The sequence below is a fragment of the Borostomias antarcticus genome (assembly GCF_949987555.1).
Source record: "Borostomias antarcticus genome assembly, chromosome: 15".
Lineage (NCBI taxonomy): Eukaryota > Metazoa > Chordata > Actinopteri > Stomiiformes > Stomiidae > Borostomias > Borostomias antarcticus.
Window position 1 is genome coordinate 8,760,048 of NC_140248.1, and position 20,618 is coordinate 8,780,665.

The 20,618-nt window shown below is 52.6% G+C and overlaps 1 protein-coding gene across 8 annotated transcripts in view; it reads left to right on the forward strand.

The window, feature by feature from the left end:
• The window catches only part of ncor1 (nuclear receptor corepressor 1), a 49,489-nt gene extending 29,141 nt beyond the window's left edge, over positions 1 to 20,348 (forward strand). For 2 of the 8 annotated variants that reach the window (XM_084449756.1, XM_084449758.1), the window contains exons 18-47: positions 1,080 to 1,216; positions 1,370 to 1,472; positions 3,572 to 4,037; positions 4,236 to 4,464; positions 4,999 to 5,188; positions 6,151 to 6,312; positions 7,454 to 7,620; positions 8,027 to 8,141; positions 8,318 to 8,407; positions 8,799 to 8,890; positions 9,026 to 9,176; positions 9,387 to 9,512; positions 9,598 to 9,681; positions 9,816 to 10,069; positions 10,481 to 10,796; positions 10,918 to 11,145; positions 11,364 to 11,576; positions 12,002 to 12,151; positions 12,603 to 12,821; positions 13,055 to 13,196; positions 14,236 to 14,714; positions 14,878 to 14,994; positions 15,565 to 15,716; positions 15,860 to 16,086; positions 16,172 to 16,315; positions 16,633 to 16,769; positions 17,000 to 17,053; positions 17,168 to 17,359; positions 17,708 to 17,878; positions 18,061 to 20,348. In XM_084449756.1, coding sequence (XP_084305882.1) covers positions 1,080 to 1,216; positions 1,370 to 1,472; positions 3,572 to 4,037; positions 4,236 to 4,464; positions 4,999 to 5,188; positions 6,151 to 6,312; positions 7,454 to 7,620; positions 8,027 to 8,141; positions 8,318 to 8,407; positions 8,799 to 8,890; positions 9,026 to 9,176; positions 9,387 to 9,512; positions 9,598 to 9,681; positions 9,816 to 10,069; positions 10,481 to 10,796; positions 10,918 to 11,145; positions 11,364 to 11,576; positions 12,002 to 12,151; positions 12,603 to 12,821; positions 13,055 to 13,196; positions 14,236 to 14,714; positions 14,878 to 14,994; positions 15,565 to 15,716; positions 15,860 to 16,086; positions 16,172 to 16,315; positions 16,633 to 16,769; positions 17,000 to 17,053; positions 17,168 to 17,359; positions 17,708 to 17,878; positions 18,061 to 18,254 — 5,501 coding nt within the window. In that variant the 3' untranslated portion in view covers positions 18,255 to 20,348. The remainder of the gene's footprint in view (positions 1 to 1,079; positions 1,217 to 1,369; positions 1,473 to 3,571; positions 4,038 to 4,235; positions 4,465 to 4,998; positions 5,189 to 6,150; positions 6,313 to 7,453; positions 7,621 to 8,026; positions 8,142 to 8,317; positions 8,408 to 8,798; positions 8,891 to 9,025; positions 9,177 to 9,386; positions 9,513 to 9,597; positions 9,682 to 9,815; positions 10,070 to 10,480; positions 10,797 to 10,917; positions 11,146 to 11,363; positions 11,577 to 12,001; positions 12,152 to 12,602; positions 12,822 to 13,054; positions 13,197 to 14,235; positions 14,715 to 14,877; positions 14,995 to 15,564; positions 15,717 to 15,859; positions 16,087 to 16,171; positions 16,316 to 16,632; positions 16,770 to 16,999; positions 17,054 to 17,167; positions 17,360 to 17,707; positions 17,879 to 18,060) is intronic. The other 6 variants (XM_084449760.1, XM_084449761.1, XM_084449762.1 and 3 more) reach the window with 4 other exon arrangements.
• Positions 20,349 to 20,618: the final 270 nt, after the last annotated feature.

Below are 20,618 nucleotides of genomic sequence, written 5' to 3' on the forward strand. Positions count from 1 at the left end.
ATACGTGCACATTGCATGGCTAAAGTTGAGCCTCTGCCAGCCCAAGCAGTTGAGTCTGGATAAGCCAGGGTGTATAAACAGGTTTAGTGGACGCCAGACCCAGGTCTTAGATCTGAAGTTCTTCCAGGGGGCATGGGAGGAGCTTTAAACATATTTGAGAGGAGCACATCCATTCATTGAGATCATGTGCAGAGGGGGAACATGAAGGCTTAGATGTTAGCACAGGGTTCTGGTTCGTGTCATGGGGGCTTTATGTATGTTCAGCTTTATTAGTCTGGTCAGAGAGGTGCATTCTCTTTTTTGTATCTTGTAAGCTGCACGGCCTGGGAAGGACATGTGAGGGGTGTGTGTGTGTTTGCATTATATACCATACCTATTCAGGTATACAAACTTGCACTATTACAGTTTCACATGACATTACTGTAATGTACACTAATATCATAAGACTAATTGTTAATATGTTATTTGCTCATCTTCTGAGCCCTACCACTTTGAACAACCCTCCCCACCCCTCCGGGTTAGACTGTTCTTGACTGTTCTGAGTTCTTGCAGGGTTCTGTGTAGCCAGCAACTCAGAACGAGACGTGAGTCGGAGTGTTCCAACTGTCCTCATTCGTTTAGCAGTCAGCAATGGTGCTTTGTACTGAGCCCCGCGGCGACTTGTCAGGGTGCCAGCGTCCTTTAGCTCAGCAGAGCAAACCAGTAGCGCTGGGGGAGGCGTGGATGGAGGGAGGGGAGAGAATGAGGGGATAGGTGGTTGCCAAGGGATTCTGCTGGAGAAACACCCTAATGTCAAAGGTAATTGGCCATGTTCCAGCCACTCCCTCTCTGAGCAGTCTGCTCAAACCAGTTTTTTTTAGCCCATCAAAGCTGATTGTGAGGTTGGTGCTGGTCAAGGTAGCCGCGGTGATGCAGGGGTGAGTCAGGGGTGGACGAGCCGGGGGAGAGGTGAGATCACGTTTCTCTTTTGATGGACAGACCTGGGACCAACAATACACATGGAGGGATTGTTCAACCGAATGTTCAAACTTGATGTTAGTTGTGTTATACGTCAGCTGAGCGCGCGTCTCTCCTCCCAGGTCTGGTTGAGCACGGCCGTAATTGGCCGGCCATCGCCAAGATGGTCGGCACCAAGAGCGAGGCTCAGTGCAAGAACTTCTACTTCAACTACAAGAGACGACACAACCTGGACAACCTGCTCCAGCAACACAAGCAGGTACAGCTACAACTGACACTTATCATGCACGCAAATGTGCTCGGGACTCGGTTTCTGTCAAACATGGATACCTGGCATTAGCTGTGCTCATCAGGTTAAATCGCCGTGTAGCACCGTTTGACGGTTGTCGATGTTTGTTTGTTTGTGTGTCAGGACACCCGGAGGGCACGGGGCGACCGCGACGTGTCCCAGAGTGAGAGCTTAGCTTCCACCGCGTCAGCTGACGATGACGAAGACAACCCCGAGGACAGCGAAGGTCAGATAGCCCCTATGCACACACACACACACACACACACACACACACACACACACACACACACACTACACGGACCCAATCAAGAATTCTTTTTGTTCCTGAATAATTCTTTTGCTCTCCATCTGAGACGTTGGATCTGAGGGCATGATGCAGTAATTTGGGGTTTTGATGTCTAGTGTTTGTTCTTAGCTCAAAAAGCATTCTCCACAGGAGGGAGAAAGAGTGTGAAAGAGAGGTTAAGGGGAAAATAGCCTGGCATCCTGTCCATCTTTTTGTCTGCCTCGTGAGAATTTGATTTGAATTAATGATGAAACACGAAGTTTTAATGAGAGAGAAAAAGGGATCGAACGGAAAGAGGAAGAAGGGAGAGATAAAAGATCTGAACTAACTCCGACTGCCAGGCTCACGATTATGTAACTGTCCCTTGGCTTTGAAGACTCAAGAAAGTCCTGCTTGGAACACCGAGTACCAGTACACTCGTTTGATCCAGCGGGCCACTCCTGTCCCTCTCTCTCTCTTCACTCTCTCCCCTCACTGTCTCCTCTCCCCCTCTCCTGTCTCTGTAACCACACACCCCTCAAATGTCCTAAAATGCCCGTTTCGTCTGTCATAACATGGCAGAAAGGGCCTGCTTTGCTTTGAATATTCAAATGTCCTGCTCTTCCATGCACAGGGGTAGGTTGATGAGTCCAGATTTATCTGGTCCATTCCATTTTAGCCTGGCCCAGAGTGGCGACATGAATTCTCTTGTTGTGAGGGTAGGCCTTTATCTGGGGTTGAATAGATCACAAAACTGTTTGCCGAGCCCTCTCTCTACTCAACCCTCGCAGGCTCTCTCTGTTTCTCTCTCTCTGCCCTGTCTGTCTCTCTGGCTGTCTTTCTCCCCATCCTGTCTGTCTCTCTCCCTGCCCTGTCTGTCTCTCTCTCTCTGCCCTGTCAGTCTCTCCCTCTCTCTCTGCCCTGTCTGTCTCTCTCTGCCTCGTCTGTCTTTCTCTCTGCCTTGTCTGTCTTTCTCTTTCTCTCTGCCTTGTCTCTCTCTCTCTGCCCTCTCTGTCTCTCTGCCCTGTCTGTCTGTCTCTCTCTGCCCTGTCTGTCTCTCTCTGCCCTGTCTGTCTCTCTCTGCCTTGTCTGTCTCCCTGTCTGTCTCTCCGCCCTGTGTGTGTGTGTGTCTCTCTCTCACTCTGCCCTGTGTCTCTCCGTCTCTCTCTCCCCCCCCCCATTCCTCTCTCTGCCCAGTCTCTCTCTCTCTCTCTCTCTCTTTTTTTCTCTTGCCACGGAGCCCTTGTTCCCTCCTGGCCCTGGCTCTGCTGAGGTAGTAAAGCAAAGTGTTTTGGCCTTGGCCCTGCCCTGGCCGGGAGGAGGCGGAGAGGCCTCTCCCAACCCTGGCAACCCAACCTGCTCTTGAGGACACCTTGGCCGCGCAACATGATCCTCAGAGGCAGGTGGCCGAGGGAGGGAGGGAGGGAGGGAGAGCAGGGCAGGCAGAGTGCGGATGACTTCTGCTGGGGGAAGGGGGGGGGGGGGTTGAGGTGGAGGCGGTGCTGCTGCTTATCTCGTCGTGTTTTGCCAGCGAGCTGGTCGTCACCATTTGGAGGTCAGTCACATCAGATTGAGATGGTTCCAGATGACATTATAGTTGTGTCTAGTGAGTGAGGGAGGTCACACTTCTTTTCTTTTTTCTTAGCCTCTCAAGGAAACCCAAACTGTTCCAAGGTCTTAGTGTGCAGGCAGACCAGGGGATGCTCAAAGGAACGTATTTCTGTCAGGGGCCTCTTGTCAGAGGATTAGTCATTCAGGCATGTTTTGAGATTTGTTTTTTGTAACCCTTGCCCTTGGTTTTATCTCGGTTATCAAATTCCGCTAGATCAGATTACCTGTTTTGTTTTCATTATTACAGTTCTGGTTGTTTCTCGATGGCAACCATTGTGGACGGTGTTCCATCTGTTCTATAACTTATATGGATTATAAGAGAGGAGTGGGTTTTTGTCCTGGGTCCCGGCGCATCCTGAAGGCTTTTGATCACCATTCGCAGATGTCCCTAGTGTTCTGTGGTGTGCGACGGCATGGGAGCTCACTGGTGTCCTCTCCTGTGTCCTCAGGCGGTGACAACAGCTCTGACACGGAGAGCGCCCCCTCCCCGTCCCAGGCGGACCACTCCAAGGCCGGGGACCCGCAGAGGGCCGAGGGCGGCGGGGGAACGGCGGAGGGGCAGCGCTCCGAGCAGGACAAGGGCCAGGCCGGCGACGGGAAGGGCCAGGAGCCTCCCTACGGGGAGCTGAGGGTCAAGCTGGAGAAGAGCCCGGAGGGCGGGATGGAGCCCGGCTCCCAGGAGGAGAGAGAGAGGGCCCGGGCGGCCTATGAGGGCCAGGTGCACCCCAAGAGCGAGCCCCAGGACGTGGACATGATGCCCTCTGGGGAGGTGCAGGTGAAGGTGGAGCCCGAGGCCAAGGAGAAGGGGGACAAGGGAGAACACGGCGACCGGCAGAGGGAGCAACACTCGGACAACGACTCTAGCGCCACCTGCAGCGCGGACGAAGACGGAGACGCTGAGCCCGAGAGACAGAGGTGGGTGGAATCGGTCTCATCGCCCATCACTACTGCACATTTATTTATTAAAGTTAGCTTAGGAGTGAAGTCTCGTGACCGAACACTCACACATCGGACTGAAGATCCCCAGTAGCCTTCATCCATGTTTTGTATGGCTCTCTGTGATGAGTGAGACTCATATTCCCTGTCTCCCCCCCCCCCCTTCCTCAATACCAGGATGTTCTCTATGGACAAGCCTTCGCTGCTCAGCCCTCCCGGCTCAGTGCTGGTGTCCAAGCAGGCCCACCTCAACATGCAGCAGCTGCAGCAGCGCGCCGCTGCCATCCCGCCCATGGTCAGTCACTATAGCAACCCACACTTTTCTATCAGATATGCCCATTCGGAGAAGCACGGAGGCAGGCAGCAGGGTGAAAGCATGTCTTATTTAGACCAACCTCCCCGTCAAGTGAGTCCATGCCCGTACATTTCCAAAGCCTGTGAAATCTATTTCGTTCAATCAGTTGATTTACCTGCCAATCATTCTGTCATTCAAGATGTTGATTTCTGATGTGTCAGCATTACAGATTGTATGTGTGTTGTTTTTTGGGGGGTTCTGTAATTATATCATGTGCTGGCGCTGTTCTATCTTCGTTCCTTCCAATGGCCTCTCGTGTGTTTATTAAAATAAATTAAAAGAAATAATACTAACTTGAGCACCAGTTTGAGGCCCTAATTGGCATGCCAGAAATTATAGATTAATTTCGTTTTTCTTTTGTCTTGTTTTTTATAAAATGTATGGCTCAAGTATTTTCCTCTCACCAACGTTATGATTTCTCTTCTCTCTGGGGATGGCTTAAAGACATGCACAGAATATTACTTCTTTATTCTGACCCTGAAGTCAATCAAAGTGTACATCCGTGCTCATAGAAGGGCAATCACATAAGAGTTTGTGTCAACCTCAGGCAGTCAACCTCACCTTGGATCCCCCCCCCACCTGTAGGTGCCAGGACCTTTTGGTCAGGGTGGAGTGCCCATGGGTGCCCCCCTCAGTGGCTATGCCATGTTCCAGCACCAGATCAAGGCTGTACATGAGTCGGCCCACCAGGAAGACAAACTGAGGCAGGACCAGGGAGACGCTGAGCGGAGACTCCGCTTTAACACCCGCAGCCCCACTGTGCTGGACAGGGAGGGTAAGAACACCGCACACACACACACACACACACACACACACACGCACGCACACACACCCGCAGCCCCACTGTGCTGGACAGGGAGGGTAAGAACACCACACACACACACACACACACACACACACACACACACACGCTTTAACACCCGCAGCCCCACTGTGCTGGACAGGGAGGGTAAGAACACCACACACACACACACACACACACACGCTTTAACACCCGCAGCCCCACTGTGCTGGACAGGGAGGGTAAGAACACCGCACACACACACACACACACACACGCTTTAACATCCGCAGCCCTACTGTGCTTGACAGGGAGGGTAAGAACACCGCACACACACACACACACACACACACACACACACACACACAGACTATACCAGAGTCTCCCAGGCAACACACAATACATTTTTCAGTTGCTTTCGTTTTCATTCGATGTCAAAGACACAAAACAGGAGAGTCCAGAGATGTTAGCTGACCCGGTTCTAAACCCGCTGCGATGTGAACGCTGAGCTGAAGGCTCGCTGAAGCGCCTCTTGAGGACGGAGAGGGTTCTCGTATGTGATTTTTCCGAAAGGAGTGACCTGTGGTCAGAGCAGGACACACTCCGCCCCTTGGGGCTGACGGGCTCGAGGAGCTTGGACGGAACAGTTCCTTCGTCTCTAAGGGCACTTTGGCACGGCGTCTGAGTGTATCGTGTGATGGGGAAGTGCTTGACGAGACACCCAGTGCTTTTAGCGCCTTTTGTCGGAGCCGTGTGAATGACGGACGACAGACGACCAGCAGGCAGATGCGCCGCTGAGGCCTCTTGTCCCGGCGGGGTGTCGGTGGTTAAGCAGCTCAGAGGCATCCCCGTGTTCGATTCTCACCTGTGCATGTTCATGTTCCCCTCTATGTCTATGTGTGACCCCACCCCCCCCCGTGCATGTTCTCATACGTGTGTCCTCCTGTGTGCTGCAGGTAAGCCCTTCCCCTACATGCCTTATGACATGAAGCTGGCCTTGGACCAGGAGGCCCAGGCCGGCCGGCCAGGCTCCCCCTTCAGGCTCTCCCCCAGGGAGCTGAGCAGGGCCTCTCCTGACTCCAACTCTGCCAACGCCTCCCGCTACAGTGTGCCTCCAGGTAGCTACAGTAATCCCCGTCCCAAAAACCAGCACCTCTGTCCGTGTCTGCCCCAGCAAGCTTCGCCCCCTCTCACTCACCCTCCTTCCCCTCGCCTAACGCCTTCTTTGCTGGAATTTCTGACCCTCTCTAAATTCAAAGTCTGGGTGCTGTTTTTGGGTGTTTCATTTAGAGTTTTGTTGTCTTCCTGTGTTGAAATGAAACACAATTTGATTTGATTTTAAGTTTGGTCGTTGGTTTGGCTTTAACAATGTGGTCTAACATTGGTTTGTTACTGGTTTGTGGAATGGATATTTGCTACTCATACTTTTCATTGGTCGCTTATGTTTTTTCTCTCTTTTTTTTCTTCCTACTGTCACTCGATTATATTTGGGAAGCTCTTTAGCGGCCTTGAGCTCTGTAGTGGCCTGGAAACTGGCCTTTCGACCCTCTGTCCTATGATGAATGGATGTTAATATGTTTCACACAGTCTCCACGCAACCAGGGTGCATCTGGATTCTGTCATGGAAGAGGCTGGCTGCTTTTCTTATCTCTCCTGGCGTGTGAGGCTAGCAGGATGCTGACATCTAGCTCTCCTGTGGGAACTCTCACAAACCCATTTTGCATATTTTGATATCGTTAAATGCAGGGATACTTCTTCCTGGCAGGACACCATGTCTGAGTTGTAATCCCATTTATTCAGCCGTCTCCCTCCCCCCCTGCTGACAGACAGCAGACTGGGCCATACTAGGGAGATTACCTTAGGGCCTGGCCAGCCTTTTAACTGGGCTCACTTGCGGACTTCACTTTTTACTTCTGCCTGACGCCGACACTCGGTATTTAATCATGCACTTATGATGTGGTGTGAGTCAGGTTGAGAGGAACCGCCGTGTGTTGGTTAGAGCAGCCGTATTGGACAGAAGACTGGGTTTATTTTAATTTTAATGAACAACAGGAAACGGCCTGGTTACTGACCCAGAGTTATATATTCACCCAGGACACTGATTCGTGATATTTTCTTTTTGGTGTAGAGGACACCTCCATGCCTTCGCATTGACCCTGTTAATCCGACGTGAGCTTTCAATTTTGGCGCTGAGGATCGGCAAGAAGCCAAATTAATTCTCTGGTGTCATATTATGTGGGTTTGTCCTTCCCTCTGCAGTGCTCCACCCTAATCCCCACCAGGTGGTGCAGGGCCTGCCGGAAGGGGTCCGCGTGACGTTCTCCAGACACAGCCGACCCGCCAACATTCCATCTCCTCCTCCGCTCATTCCAACCTCCAAGCCCACAGACAAGCCGTCCTTCATCCAGGGGGGCTCCATCTCCCAGGTAAGACACCCACTCAAACCATTCGCTAGGAAGGCCAGGACACGCCAACCTAACGGTCCTGCCAAACACAGAAGTGGACCGACGGTAGTGGACCGCGTGTGGCACGGAATAGTCTGGAATAGTCGGTCGGTCACAGTTTGTGAGACACCATAGATGCTGAGGCAATAAGAAAACCACTCCTCCTGTAGGCAACATTAGACTAAAATAAAGAACCATTGTCTGGGGCTTTAGGTGAAAGATCAGTCGCGATCAGGCGCTGCAATTTCAGTTTGATTATGATGTCAATCGTATTGCTTCGTTCCCTTTTAAAGTAATTATCTCCTAGCAGTTTCTCACACCTCTGTACAGTGCACTCGCCCTCCGATGTATTTTCCAACTGCTCTATTGTGTGTTCCTGCTATTTCAGGGAACTCCTGGCACCTACCTGCCATCCCACGCTGTCTATGGGCCCGAGGGGACTAAGAGCTCCGTGGGCTCCATCTCTCTGGGCCTGCCCAGGCAGCAGGACCTCACCAAGCCCGGTAAGACGGCTCCGTCTGGTCACACACGCTCCATCTGCCATCACCACATACCTGCTTGAGAGACACGCCGTCAACATTTAATCCAACTTCCGGATTAAATCCGACCAGTCACCGACGTTTCATATTACCGCTCTCCCACCCTGATTCCCCCCTTTCCATCCCTCTCTTGTCCCCAGTCTCGTACATAAAGCAGGAGGAGTGCTCCCCGCGTAGTGCCCAGGCCGAGGGCCTTCTCTCCAGGACGCAGTATGAGGGTGTCGTCAGAGGTGGGTGTCCCGTCTCACTCCCAGCCCCCCCCCCCCCAACACACAATCCCCCAAAGAGAGGTTATACCAGTGCTGAATACCCAGAGGCCCTCATAGCGAAGAGAGAGGGGAGTAGAGGAGCGTGGCCTCCATACCCTGTTTGCTCAGACGTGTCAGAATGTGGCATGCTGGTGAGGGAAGCAGAGCGAGAGCCTCCAGCCAGCCCAGTTCAAAAGTGTCCTCGCACACTCTCCCCACAACTGACCTCTTCTTGAGGTTTCCACACCACAGCCCCATGTCATCGCCGTCTCCTGCCTGGTTCTCACCTTGACTCGCTCTGGCCCGATATGTAACGCACACCAGACACGCACATACTAAACTACCCCTGCCCCTCACCACCTCCCCCCTCCAGGAGGCCCAATGCAGGAGGGGAGTATCTCTCGTGGCAACCCAGCCAAGGTGGGAGCAGAGGGGCTGCCGAGCTTCAGAGGATCGATCACTCAGGTAGGACATGGAGCTGCTTTCTGTATGCTCAAATACCCCCTCCATTGCTGCCTATTGAACAATGTTGGAAGTTGGATTTAGGGAGAAGCACGCCGAGCGCTGATCTCTCTCTGCGCTCCCCGTCTCGTCTCTCAGGGCACGCCGGCCCTGCCCCAGTCCAGCATCGCGGCTGACCTCCTGAAGGGCACCATCACCAAGCTGGCCACGGAGGACCTGAACAGCCCGGACAAGGCCAAGGGACACGTCATCTACGAGGGCAAGAGCGGTCACATCGTTTCCTATGACGGTATGCCCATAGTGAGGCTAAGACCACTGGGAGATTTACTTTCACTAACAGATAGCTTTATCTCCTTTGAGCTCCAAATCACCAGCTCTACCACAATGAACATTATATAGCACACAGGTAGAGTGATCCCCTCAACCAGTCGGGTTGCGAGTCCAGAACTACCACTTGGATAATAATAGATGACTGACGACATGGTTCCTGTCTCCACAGCTATTAAGAACCCCAGAGAGGCCACGCGCAGCCCCAGAACCGTCCACGAGCTCAAACGCACCTACGACATGATGGAGGTGCCCATGGCCAGAGGACACCCAGGGCGCGAGGGAGCCCCGTTCGAGGGTAAGTTCCTGTGTGTGTATTAAGAGGGTCTCACTGTGTGTGTACTGTATGTAGTTTCAGGAGAGTGACTGTGTGCATTTCTCAGGGTTGATAAGCAGAGCGTTGCCCAGGGACAGTCCCCATGGGGATTCTAAGGAAAGACCTATGATGACTGGATCTATCATGCAAGGTAATGAATACTGTTGGCAAGCGTACAAGTGCCAACACACACTTTGGTTACAGAGTTACAGACCGTATGCATTTTGCGTTCTTCAGTCAGAGTGAAGTCAAATTTGAAAAGCTCTCATGTGTTTTGGACTCCAGGGACACCAAGAAGCTCCGCAGACGCCTACGAGGAGATGAAATACGGGAAGCAGATAAAACGGGAGAGCCCTCCCATCCACTCTTTTGAGGGGGGTATTGGCAAGGGCAAGCCCTACGAGGGAGTGAACACCATCAAGGAGATGGGCCGTTCCATTCACGAGATCCCCCGCCAGGACCAGCCCGGCCAGGACAGCCGCAAGACCCCCGACATGGCCGACAACCGCCGCGCTGCCATGGAGGGCGCCATCTCCCAGGTGAGCGGCAGTGGGCGCGTGTATAGTATGGGTGTATACAGGGCTGAAAATTAACACCTGCCACCGGCCAAATGCAGGTAAAATTTCCAATTGGCGACTAGATTTGGGAAGGCTATCTGAAAAATATATATACTTGGCCGGTAGATTTTTTTAATCTACAGTCCCCTTGGCAGATGACTCACCGTGAGCCAAAAAGTTAATTTTCACCCCTGGGTGTATAGTATGGTTGTATAGTATGGGTGTTGTGCATGTTTGCGTCTGTCTGTGTACTGGGGTAGTCGACAGGTCAGACATTAAAGCTCCTCTCCTCCCTCTCTCTCTCTCTCTCTCTCTCTCTCTCTCTCTTTCTCTCTTTCTCTCTCTCTCTCTCTCTTTCTCTCCCCCCCCCCCCTCTCTCTCTCTCTCTGACAGGGTCACTCTCTCAGCCAGTCTGCCATCAAACACAACGTCAAGTCCCTGATCACCAGCCCCGGTGGCGTCAAGCTGCCCCACTCAATGTCCCCGCTGGAGTCCATGGAGCGGGCCAAGTACGAGGAGGGCCTGGTGCGTCACACCTCCGTGGTCAACTCCGCCACCTCCGTCCTCCGCTCCACCCACCAGGAGGCCGGCAAATCCCAGCTCAGCCCGGGCATGTACGAGGACGCCAATGCCCGCAGGACCCCGGTCAACTACAGCACCGGCACACCCATGCCCAGAGGCTCCCCCATGCTGGGACGCACCCAGGAGGGTACGTCTCACTAACGGGCATTAAGACTGCACTCTAGATGGATGTAACAGATACAAGCATATGTTGCAATATTATTGTTATAATCCTGTATTGATGAAAGGCATTCTCCTCCCCTATGAAGGATGCATAAGCTCCGGGAAGCCCGCTCATGACAGGAAGAGTGCCATGACCCCCACTCACAGAGACAACGTCCCGGCCAAGTCCCCGGTGTTGTCGGGCGACCCCATGGCCTCCCACAGCCCCTTCGACCCCCACCACAGGCCTGTGGTCCCCGGAGAGGTGTACCGAGCCCACCTGCCCCCCCACCTGGACCCCGCTGCGCTCGCCTTCCACAGGGTCATAGATCCAGGTAGGACGCCTAGACCGGCAGTTCCTGGAACACTGCCCGAAGGGGAGCTCCGGCGCCCTCATTCACAGGCAATACATGTCTGGTCTCTGTCCGCACCATTGACGTCAGCCAGGGGGAGATTGGTATCTGTGATCCTTCTGTTCATGTGTTTTTGACGGTCCCTGGCCCCTCATCCTCTTCTCCTCTCCCCCTCCCGTCTCCCCCTCTCCTCTCCTCAGCGGCGGCGGCCTACATGTTCCCCCGGCAGCCGTCGCCGACCGGCTACCACAACACCTACCAGCTGTACACCATGGAGAACACGCGGCAGACCATCCTCAACGACTACATCACCTCCCAGCAGATGCAGGTCATCCCAAGGGCCGACGTCGCCCGGGGCCTGTCGCCACGGGAGCAGCAGCAGATCGCCATCCCGTACCCTCCCGGAGCTCGAGGTAGGGGGCTCTGCCGGGCCCGGCCCACCCTCTCTGTCCCCGCGAGGGGCGGGGCAGGGCAGGGAGAGGCCGCGGGCAGGCGGTGTGTGTGCGTATGAATTGGCGGCTACCTTTTCCAGACGCCCAGAAGCAAATGACCCTGACAAATTGCTTTATAGTTTCGGGGGCTGCAGCTGATTCGGCCCGTACTCAATTCATGAATTGGGTATAGAAAATTTGACGTCTCTTTTACTCAGTGGTTGCCTCTTACAAGGCGACCACTCCTCCATTTGCAATGCAGCCCTGTTGTTTACCTACAACCCTGTAGTTGGGAGCTCTAACAGGAAGGTGGTGGGTAAAAGCGTTACATACGGTGTTCATACTCATCAATTGATGGATCTGGTTCTTGTTGTTCACCGTTGGCCCTTTGCTTCTGTCTGTAAAAGGGATTATTGATCTAGCCCAGATGCCTCCAACTATCCTGTTGCCTCACCCTGGGGGAACAGGTACTCCCACTTTGGACCGCCTCACCTACATCCCAGGAGCTCAGACCCCTTTCCCTCCTAGGGCTTTCAACCCAGCCTCCATATCTCCAGGTGAGGACCCCCCCCCTCCCGTTCCCTCCTCTTCCTCCCCGAGTCCCTGGTGTCTCCTCACAGCCACCCCGAGCACACTGCCCCGCACCCCCCTGGGTGCCCGGAGACGCCAGCTCCTGCCGCGCACACACAATCTAATCGAATGCAAAATCTCGCCCTCTTCCCAAAAACTGGAGGGAAGGATCGATCAGAAAAATGGCCGCGGTTCGTCTTCAGTCCTGGCTCCATTCGAAGTAGCAGCCGTAGCAGGCAGAGACTCCAGAGAGAGTTGCCTAATATCGGTGAAGTCTAGCCAGAGCCAGTTCTTCCTCAGACCCTCCAGTCACTCCCACGGCAGTGTTGTTCAGGAGGCCCGGCCCTCCCCTCATACTCCCAGCCCTCCTGCAGAGTCTCTGAGTGAAGGCGGTGTGTGAACCCGTGTGTCTTGTCTTGTCTTGTCCTCTGCCCGCAGGCCACCAAGCCCACCTGGCGGCCACGGCGGCCACCATGGAGAGGGAGCGCGAGAGGGAGCGCGAGAGGGAGCGAGACCGGGAGCATCGCGAGCGGGAGAAAGAGAGGGAAAAGGAGAGAGAGAGGGAGCACAGGGAGAGGGAGAGAGAGCGGGAGCGCGAGCACAGAGAACGAGAGCGCGAGCGGGCGGTGGCGGCGGCCAACGACTACATGCGCGGGGGTGAGATGGCCTGTGTGGCTTTACAGGAGATCGGGAGCTCTGAATCTTCTCTTGAATCTCGCATAGGGTAACTGTACTTAACCGTGTGTTTGTGTGTGTTTGTGTGTGCGTGTGTGTGCGTGTGTGCGTGTGTGTGCGTGTGTGTGCGTGTGTGTGTGCGCGTGTGTGTGTGTGTGTGTGCGCGTGTGTGCGCGTGTGTGTGCGTGTGTGTGTGTGTGTTGCGTGTTGCCCAGGTGCTGAGCAGCCAGGCAGGCCTGGCAGCCGTGGTTACCTGCGCTCACCGTCCCCCTCGGTGCGGACCCCGGAGGGCGTGGTCCAGCAGCGGCCCAGCATATTCCAGGGAACCAACAGCAAGAGCGTCATCACCTCCCTCATGTGAGTCTGAGCACGCGCCTCACCTACACACTCCGGACCGCACGTACACACACTGGACCTCACCCCCACGTACAGTACACACACTGGACCTCACCCGCATGTACACACACTGGACCTCACCCGCATGTACACACACTAGACCTCACCCGCACGTACACACACTGGACCTCACCCGCACGTACACACACTGGACCTCACCCGCACGTACACACACTGGACCTCAGCGCACGTACACACTCTAGATCTGAGCCTGCGTTCTTGTGCGTGGGCCAGGCATGAGATTAACCTCAGCCGTTTCAGTTAACACCTCTGCCGGCCATTGTTTTTACCGCTACAAAGCAGCATGTATAGTGAACATGGCAGAACCCAAATGTAACAGCTGTATCAAGCGCTCAGACCTGTCCTCCTGACGTTAAAGCCCAATTTATGCTTTGTCGCTCGACACTTTTAAAACCGTCGCTCGACACTTTCGACGTCATGGGCGACACTTTTTGTGGAAAAAAAGTGTCGCCGAGGGCTGTCGCGCACCAATTTTTTTTTCTAATGTCGCTGAGTCTGTCACAAATTGTCGCTCAAGTGTGATTGGATAGCTAGATAGAAGGCTCATGCGTTGCCATGGATATGCTTGTTCCGCAGCCTTGTTTTAGTTTTGGCTGTCATTTGACGTTAGGCTGTCATGGAGTAGAGGAACGTCTCTCCGAGCTTGTGAGGAGATATCCCCACCTATACAATTCATCCCTGCCCCTTCACATATGCCCAAGTACTGTGGAATTCGTGGAAGGGAATCTTTCCCGATCAGAATGAAAACAAACCACAATGAAACCGCTCTCTGAACAACCTCTTTACCTCAGATTAAACTCTTTCCCTCAGAAAGCCACTTCTCTCAGAATGACAACAAACGCGCAACAGAATGACAAGCGTGTGGCTGATTGTTTCCATAGAGATGACGCAAAGTGTCGCCCGAAGCATAAATGCAACATGCAACACTTTTCAAGAAGCATAAATTAGGCTTAACCCTTCCCTGGCCGTGCGTCTCCAGGCCCCCGGCTGCAGCGGCGGCGGCAGCGGCGGCCCAGGCTGGCTCTCGCTACAGCACGGCAGCCGACGCCCTGGCGGCTCTGGTGGACATCGCCGCCTCCGCCCCCCAGATGGACGTTGCCAAAGCCAAGGAGGTCAAGCACGACCGCGAGGACGACATGTCCTCTTCCTCCTCATCCTCGGCCCGGCGGGCGGCCGCCCTCGGCGAGCAGCAGCAGGAGGTGGATCGGCGCTCCATGCAGTCCCCCTACAGCGCCATGTCCCTGCCGGGGGGCAAGCCTCACCCGGGCTACGCAGAGGGGGCGGGGCTAAAGGACAAGGGTTCCGCCACCAAGTCCCGGATCGAGGAGGAGCTGCGTACCCGCGGAAAGACCACCATCACCGCCGCCAACTTCATCGACGTCATCATCACGCGCCAGATTGCCTCAGACAAGGATGCGCGCGAGAGGGGCTCTCAGAGCTCCGACTCCTCCAGCAGCTGTAAGTCACTGCAGACACACACACACACACACACACACACAGAGGGACCACTGGGTGGGGCACAGGCAGAGCAACCACACTTTCTAAAAAGGCCAAGCCTAACCCCTCCATGTGAGAGCTCTTTGACCAACCCTGTATGGGTCCTCTGTCCTCATCCACGCAGTGTCATCCAGCCGCTATGAGAATCCCAGTGGAGGAGCCATCGAAGTGATCAGCCCTGCCAGCTCCCCAGCCCAGCCCCAGCAGGACAAGCAGGACGACAGACAGACACAAGCAGCAGGTCGGTGGACTTTCTCTTCCCTCTTACGAAGAGAAGAGCGTTATTTTTTTTGGTATGAATTCATACATATTTTGTATCAATTGATTGATCAGGGCCCGTTTTCAATTAAAGTTACACACCTCCATGATTTGGAGATTTGACCTGGAGATTCCCATCAAGCTCTCTTAGCTCAATAAGGAAATGCTTTTCTGTTATGCAAGATTCTATTTATTGTCCAATATGTCCAATGTACATGTCTGAAGAAGTCACTTTGCACTCTGGTGACTTCAGATGCGAGTTAGAACCGGTTCAGCTCCCAACAGCGTGATGCAACGCAGGTGGATGCAGCAATAAATCTGCCTTGTGTCAATATGGAGGAAAACACACCAGCGTCTGAATGATCCTACGGCTCCATATCTATTACTGTCAGCATGGAGGAAAATGTAGATCAGCTGTTGTTGGCATACAGCATAAAGTATTCCCCTCCCCTCCCTCCCCAGCTCAGGTCACCAGTCCTCAACCCCCCTCCCCTCCCCCCACCCCTTAGTTCATTCAATCAACGCTGTCTGTCTGTCTGTGGATTATCCCTAGCAGCTGGCATGCGTGCCTTTGACATGAGCCGGTACCGCCCACCGGGGGAGCCACCGCAGCCCAGCCCCCAGCAGCCCACCTCCTCCCAGGCCGACGCATACTCCCAGGTCCCCAAGACCCACCGCGTCATGACGCTGGCCGACCACATCTCCGTAAGTCGGCGCATGGTGTTCAGATGAAGCCCCCTGAAGCGCTCTGTTCATTTACCACCGTAAAAGACCTTAAGACGACTGGCTGATGTCCACTGCTGCCTCCATTGACAGTCCCCTCCCGTCGTCTCCTTTCTGTCCCACAGCATATAATAACCCAAGACTTCGCCAGGAACCAGGACCCTCCTTCGTCCTCCGCCGTCTCCTCCTCTGCTACCACCACATTCCAGAGCGCAGTGCTGCCGGTCTCCAGCTCCGGCCGCGCCAAGGTTCCCAGCCGCTACAGCCCAGAGAACCAGGCCCAGGCCCCTCACCACCAGAGACCCCCCAGCAGAGTGTCCCCAGAAAACGGCCCGGACAAGCCGCGGGCCAGGTAAGCCCAGCACCTCCCTCTGGACTGATGTCCTACCCTCGTCCTGTCCATCAGATTCTCACGGTTCCTCCACCTTCTCCCCCAGGCCTGGTAAATCCCCAGAGCGAGGAGGCAGGCCGTTGGAGAGCTATGAGCCCATCTCCCCTCCGCAGAGCTACCCAGGCATGGACAAACAGGAGACCAGTGCCCCCCAGCCCCAGAGACGAGAGGCTGACAACCCAGAGATGAGGTACAGTGCTTATTACTGCTTGGGCTTCCGTATCCTCACATGGCTAGTTTGAAATGTATGCTAGTCTGAGGCCTTGAGTGGTTCGGGTTGCTTGTGAACATTTTGAGAGACACGACAGTGTATCATATGCAAGTGTTGATATCTTTGCCTGGCACTGGTGAACACAGTTGCCCAGTGGGCAGAATGAGCCTGCTGTGAACCGCTTGGCATGTCCAGTGGAGTGGAAACGGAGTGGAATGGCGCCAGCAGCACGCCTACTCCCTTCTCAGCCCTGTAATGCCTGACTCTTAAACCCCATGGCCTTTCTCTGGTTACAGGGGTGACTCTCGCTCCCCAGGGAGTGTCAGCTACCTGCCCTCCTTCTTCACCAAGCTGGAGAACACATCCCCTATGGTGAAATCCAAGAAGCAGGAGATATTTCGTAAGTTGAACTCCTCTGGTGATTCTGATGTTGGTAAGTGGGTGTCTTATCTTCCTTAACTTATAAGCGTGCATGCCCGAGTCAGATTTTGTGCATCCCGACAGTTTTGTTTAGTCCTGTGCTTTCGCCAATGTTTTATCTGTAGGATTGGTCTGAATACACGAGAGGCATACTCTATACTTTTTTTTGTAATGCCGTCTAGCCATTTTTAGCTTGCAGTGAGACATTTCATTTTTCTAAACGAGCTGATTATCTCCCCTCAGGGAATGCACAACCAGGCACAGAGATCTTCAACTTACCCGCTGTGACCACCTCAAGTAAGTTCCTGGGACTCGTCCGCAGGGGTCAGATTTCGATGTGGGTCAGTGACCACTTCTACACCATGTTCTCTCTCTCTCTCATGGTCTCGCTTGTGCTGTTGTATCTTTTAGGCAGCATCAACCCCAGGAACCACTCTTTCAGTGACCCGGCCAGTAACCTGGGCCTGGAGGACATCATCCGCAAGGCCCTAATGGGCAACCTGGAGGAGAGGCAGGAGGAGCACCAGGGAGGGGGGGCTCCACCCAGCAATAACACCCCCAGCAACGAGGCCCGGCAGGAGGCCAACCCCTCGCCTAGCATGGGTGAGGGGAAAAAACACTCACGTTCTCATCCAAACAAACCCAGGGATGGCAACTGTCCAGAGATTTCAATAAGGCAGTGACTATATTTCCGGCGACCAGACGTAACAATTTCAAGCATATTAGCCATTAATACCATATATATGGTTTAGGGTCAGAGATAGGGTTAGAGTTGGTTAGGTTTTGAAAGCAGAACTTCCCAAAACAAGATTCAGCGCAGTAGCAGCGTGTAGCGGGTGTGTCTATTCTTACGGCTGCCGTAATAGACTGTGCCTTTCAATAAACAGATCGGTCTGATGACATACTCCTTCTGACCCTCTTGTGATTTTGTAATTTGTGTGTGTCCAACAGGCAAGCAGAAACTTCAGGGCAAAGCCAACAGCCGGAAGTCCAAGTCCCCAAACCCGGGCCAGGCGTACGCAGGAGGTGAGCGTCCCTCATCGGTGTCGTCCGTCCACTCAGAGGGAGACTACCACCGACAGCCACCCACTTGGGCCTGGGAGGACAGGCCTTCGTCCACAGGTACCACCCAGCCCTCGGCCTTGTCTGGCTGCGTTTATCGGAACACATAACCAGACACAGTACTTCAGATGGGAAGGTTAACCTGGGTGTCAGAACAGAACACACGCTACTCTTCAGTGCAGATTACAACCATCTAACCAGCTTCCCCTCCTTGTTTTCTCTTGCCACCCCCCTGTCTCCAGGTTCCATGCAGTTCCCCTACAACCCCCTGACCATGCGCATGTTGAGCAGCACACCCCCCACCTCCATGGCCTCTCCCTCCATACAGGCCCAGCAGCCTCCACCAGGGGGCGCCCCAGCAGCCCAGCAGCGAGTGTGGGAGAGGGAGCCTCTGCTGTCGGAGCAGTATGAGACCCTGTCGGACAGCGATGACTGAGCCCTGCCACTAGAGCCCCAATCCCAGAGGAGGGCCTGAGCTCAGGCTGGCCTGCCCACCCCTCTCACTAGTGCTGAGTATGGGGAGCACAGGGGGGGCTGGGGTCCCTTTTGGTGCAACAGCGCCCTCTGGCTGCCAGCTGGAAGAAAGGCAGCCGCCTCTGACAGGCTGAAGTCTTGGTTATAGACTCCTGTTGGACAGGCTTGGACACAGCCTGTTGGAACATGCCTGAGTGGAAGATATGAAAGATGAAGAACTTGTAAAAAATAAAAAATCATAAAGATACTATTTCTTGAATTTTGATTTCTGTAAAGAAATACTCTGTCTTTAAGAAAATCATTGTATGTAAATAGAGTAACCTTTTTTGCAGTGTTTTTTTTTTTTCATAACTTGATTATTTCTCATTTTAATGTTGCTTTTAAATGGATCCACTTAGTTTTTGAATGGGAGGAGGAGGTATTTCACAGTTGGTCTCTCCCTGTCCACCAACCCCCCTCCCTCACCCTGTTACCACAGAGAAGCTGAGAGACACAGACCTGTGGTTTGAACTTGATATTGAGTGGAGCACAGAGAAGTGTAGGCCCCTTTCCACCAAGCACCACCAAAGCCTGAACATTGTGGACATAAGTGAATGAAACAAACAAACACATGCTAACATTGTAATTGCATTGTAAGTTGATGCCTGTCTTTGCAACACTGTGGAGATGATGCATGGATGTAACAATATATCCGCTGGTATAGAGAATAAAAGAAAGCTTTTGTCACCCCTTTTAGACAAAGATGTTGTTGGAGCAAGTTGATAACACTGGTTTCAGAGCAGAAAGGTGAGAAGACTAATAAGCTCAAGGTTGTCCAACTTGTTCCTCTCATAATGACTACTTCCGGGCCCCATGTTGATCTGAATTCTGTGATTGAGCCAGTGTGTGTGGATGAAGCTGAGCGTGTGCAGTGCTGTGCGGCGCAGTGTGACCCGTGTAGCCGTCTCTATGGTTTCCAACCAGTGCAGGATGTTCTGCTCTGCAAGTTGTTGTCATGGTAACTAATGTACGTCAGGAACCTTTTTTAGAGAGGTTTGCCATGCCTTGTGGCTCGAGAAAGAAGGCAGCTTTAACTAATTTTCTCAGAGATATACGTTGGTGTTTGATGTTTATATTTGTTTCTGTAGTCCCTTTTCTTTTTTTGATACTGTCCTCCTAGCAATCCGAGCTCAGTGTAATTTGTCTTCTTGTTAGACAAAACTAACCAAACATAAAGAATGGTCTGCACCATTGTTGCACTTTTTGCTTTGTAATCTTTGACAACAAAAGCATACTACCTGTTGTATAACTTATTCAACCTCCTGCAGAGGATTGTACTGATGAGATGTGCTTTGACTTTGCCCATCACTCATGGAAATCTGGAGTTCCTGTCTTCTCTTATAGCTGGTACATGGTTTTATAGTGTGACACTTGCACCGCAGTTTAAGTTTCTGTGTATGGTACAGTCAGCTATTGAGAAGATTATTGCCATGGCAATGCCATGATCGCTTAAGCCTACTTTATACAGTATAAGTCAAGCTATGGCTCTGGGCATTGTGTTAAGCTTGGTGTTAATGGCAACTGAGTCACCGACTGTCAATAAATCTGGCTCACGGGGGTTGTCTGTCATACAGTATAAATTAGGCTTTAATCTCTGCTCTCATAATATCCAGAATTAATATCAACTTGTGTTTGTCAACGGACATTTAGCTTTCAATTTTGAATTATACTAGGTCAACAAGCATAATGACAAAACATGTTCCAATTGCGAGTTCTTTCAGATATGTGAAAGTGTTTTGGGCTTTCTCTGCTTTTGCTTCGCTTAACAAATCCAACCTGCTCTAAACTTGATATTTCCTTTGTTTTCTTTTCATTTTGATTTTGAATTGTTTAAGTCCTAGATGATGTTCAGATTTTTATTTTCTATCATTTTCAACATCAATGTTATTCATCCTATTTTGATGGGATGTCAAGTGTTTACAACGGCAATGACAAAAAAGTTTACAAAACTTGAATCTTAAAAAAAAAAAACTAAATGAAGCCGGAAAAGGATTAGTGCATCTTTTCAGCTCTCCATCTGTCAGACGCCCAGTGGTGACTTTTTTTTTGTTTTTTGAATTTGAGACTTGAAAGCCCATGTATCCCATGATGTTGAAATGCAATGTTTGTATCGCACAATGTCTCTTAGTAGTCTATTACAAGAGTTCAGACCAATCAATAAAGTGGATCAGTTCTCCACCTCTCTGAAGATGGTTTCTCTGTTCTTTTTATCTGAATACTAATATCCCTGTTGAAAAATACAGCATAGACCAGCTTATTTTTTTTCAGCAGGGATTTCAAGTGTTTG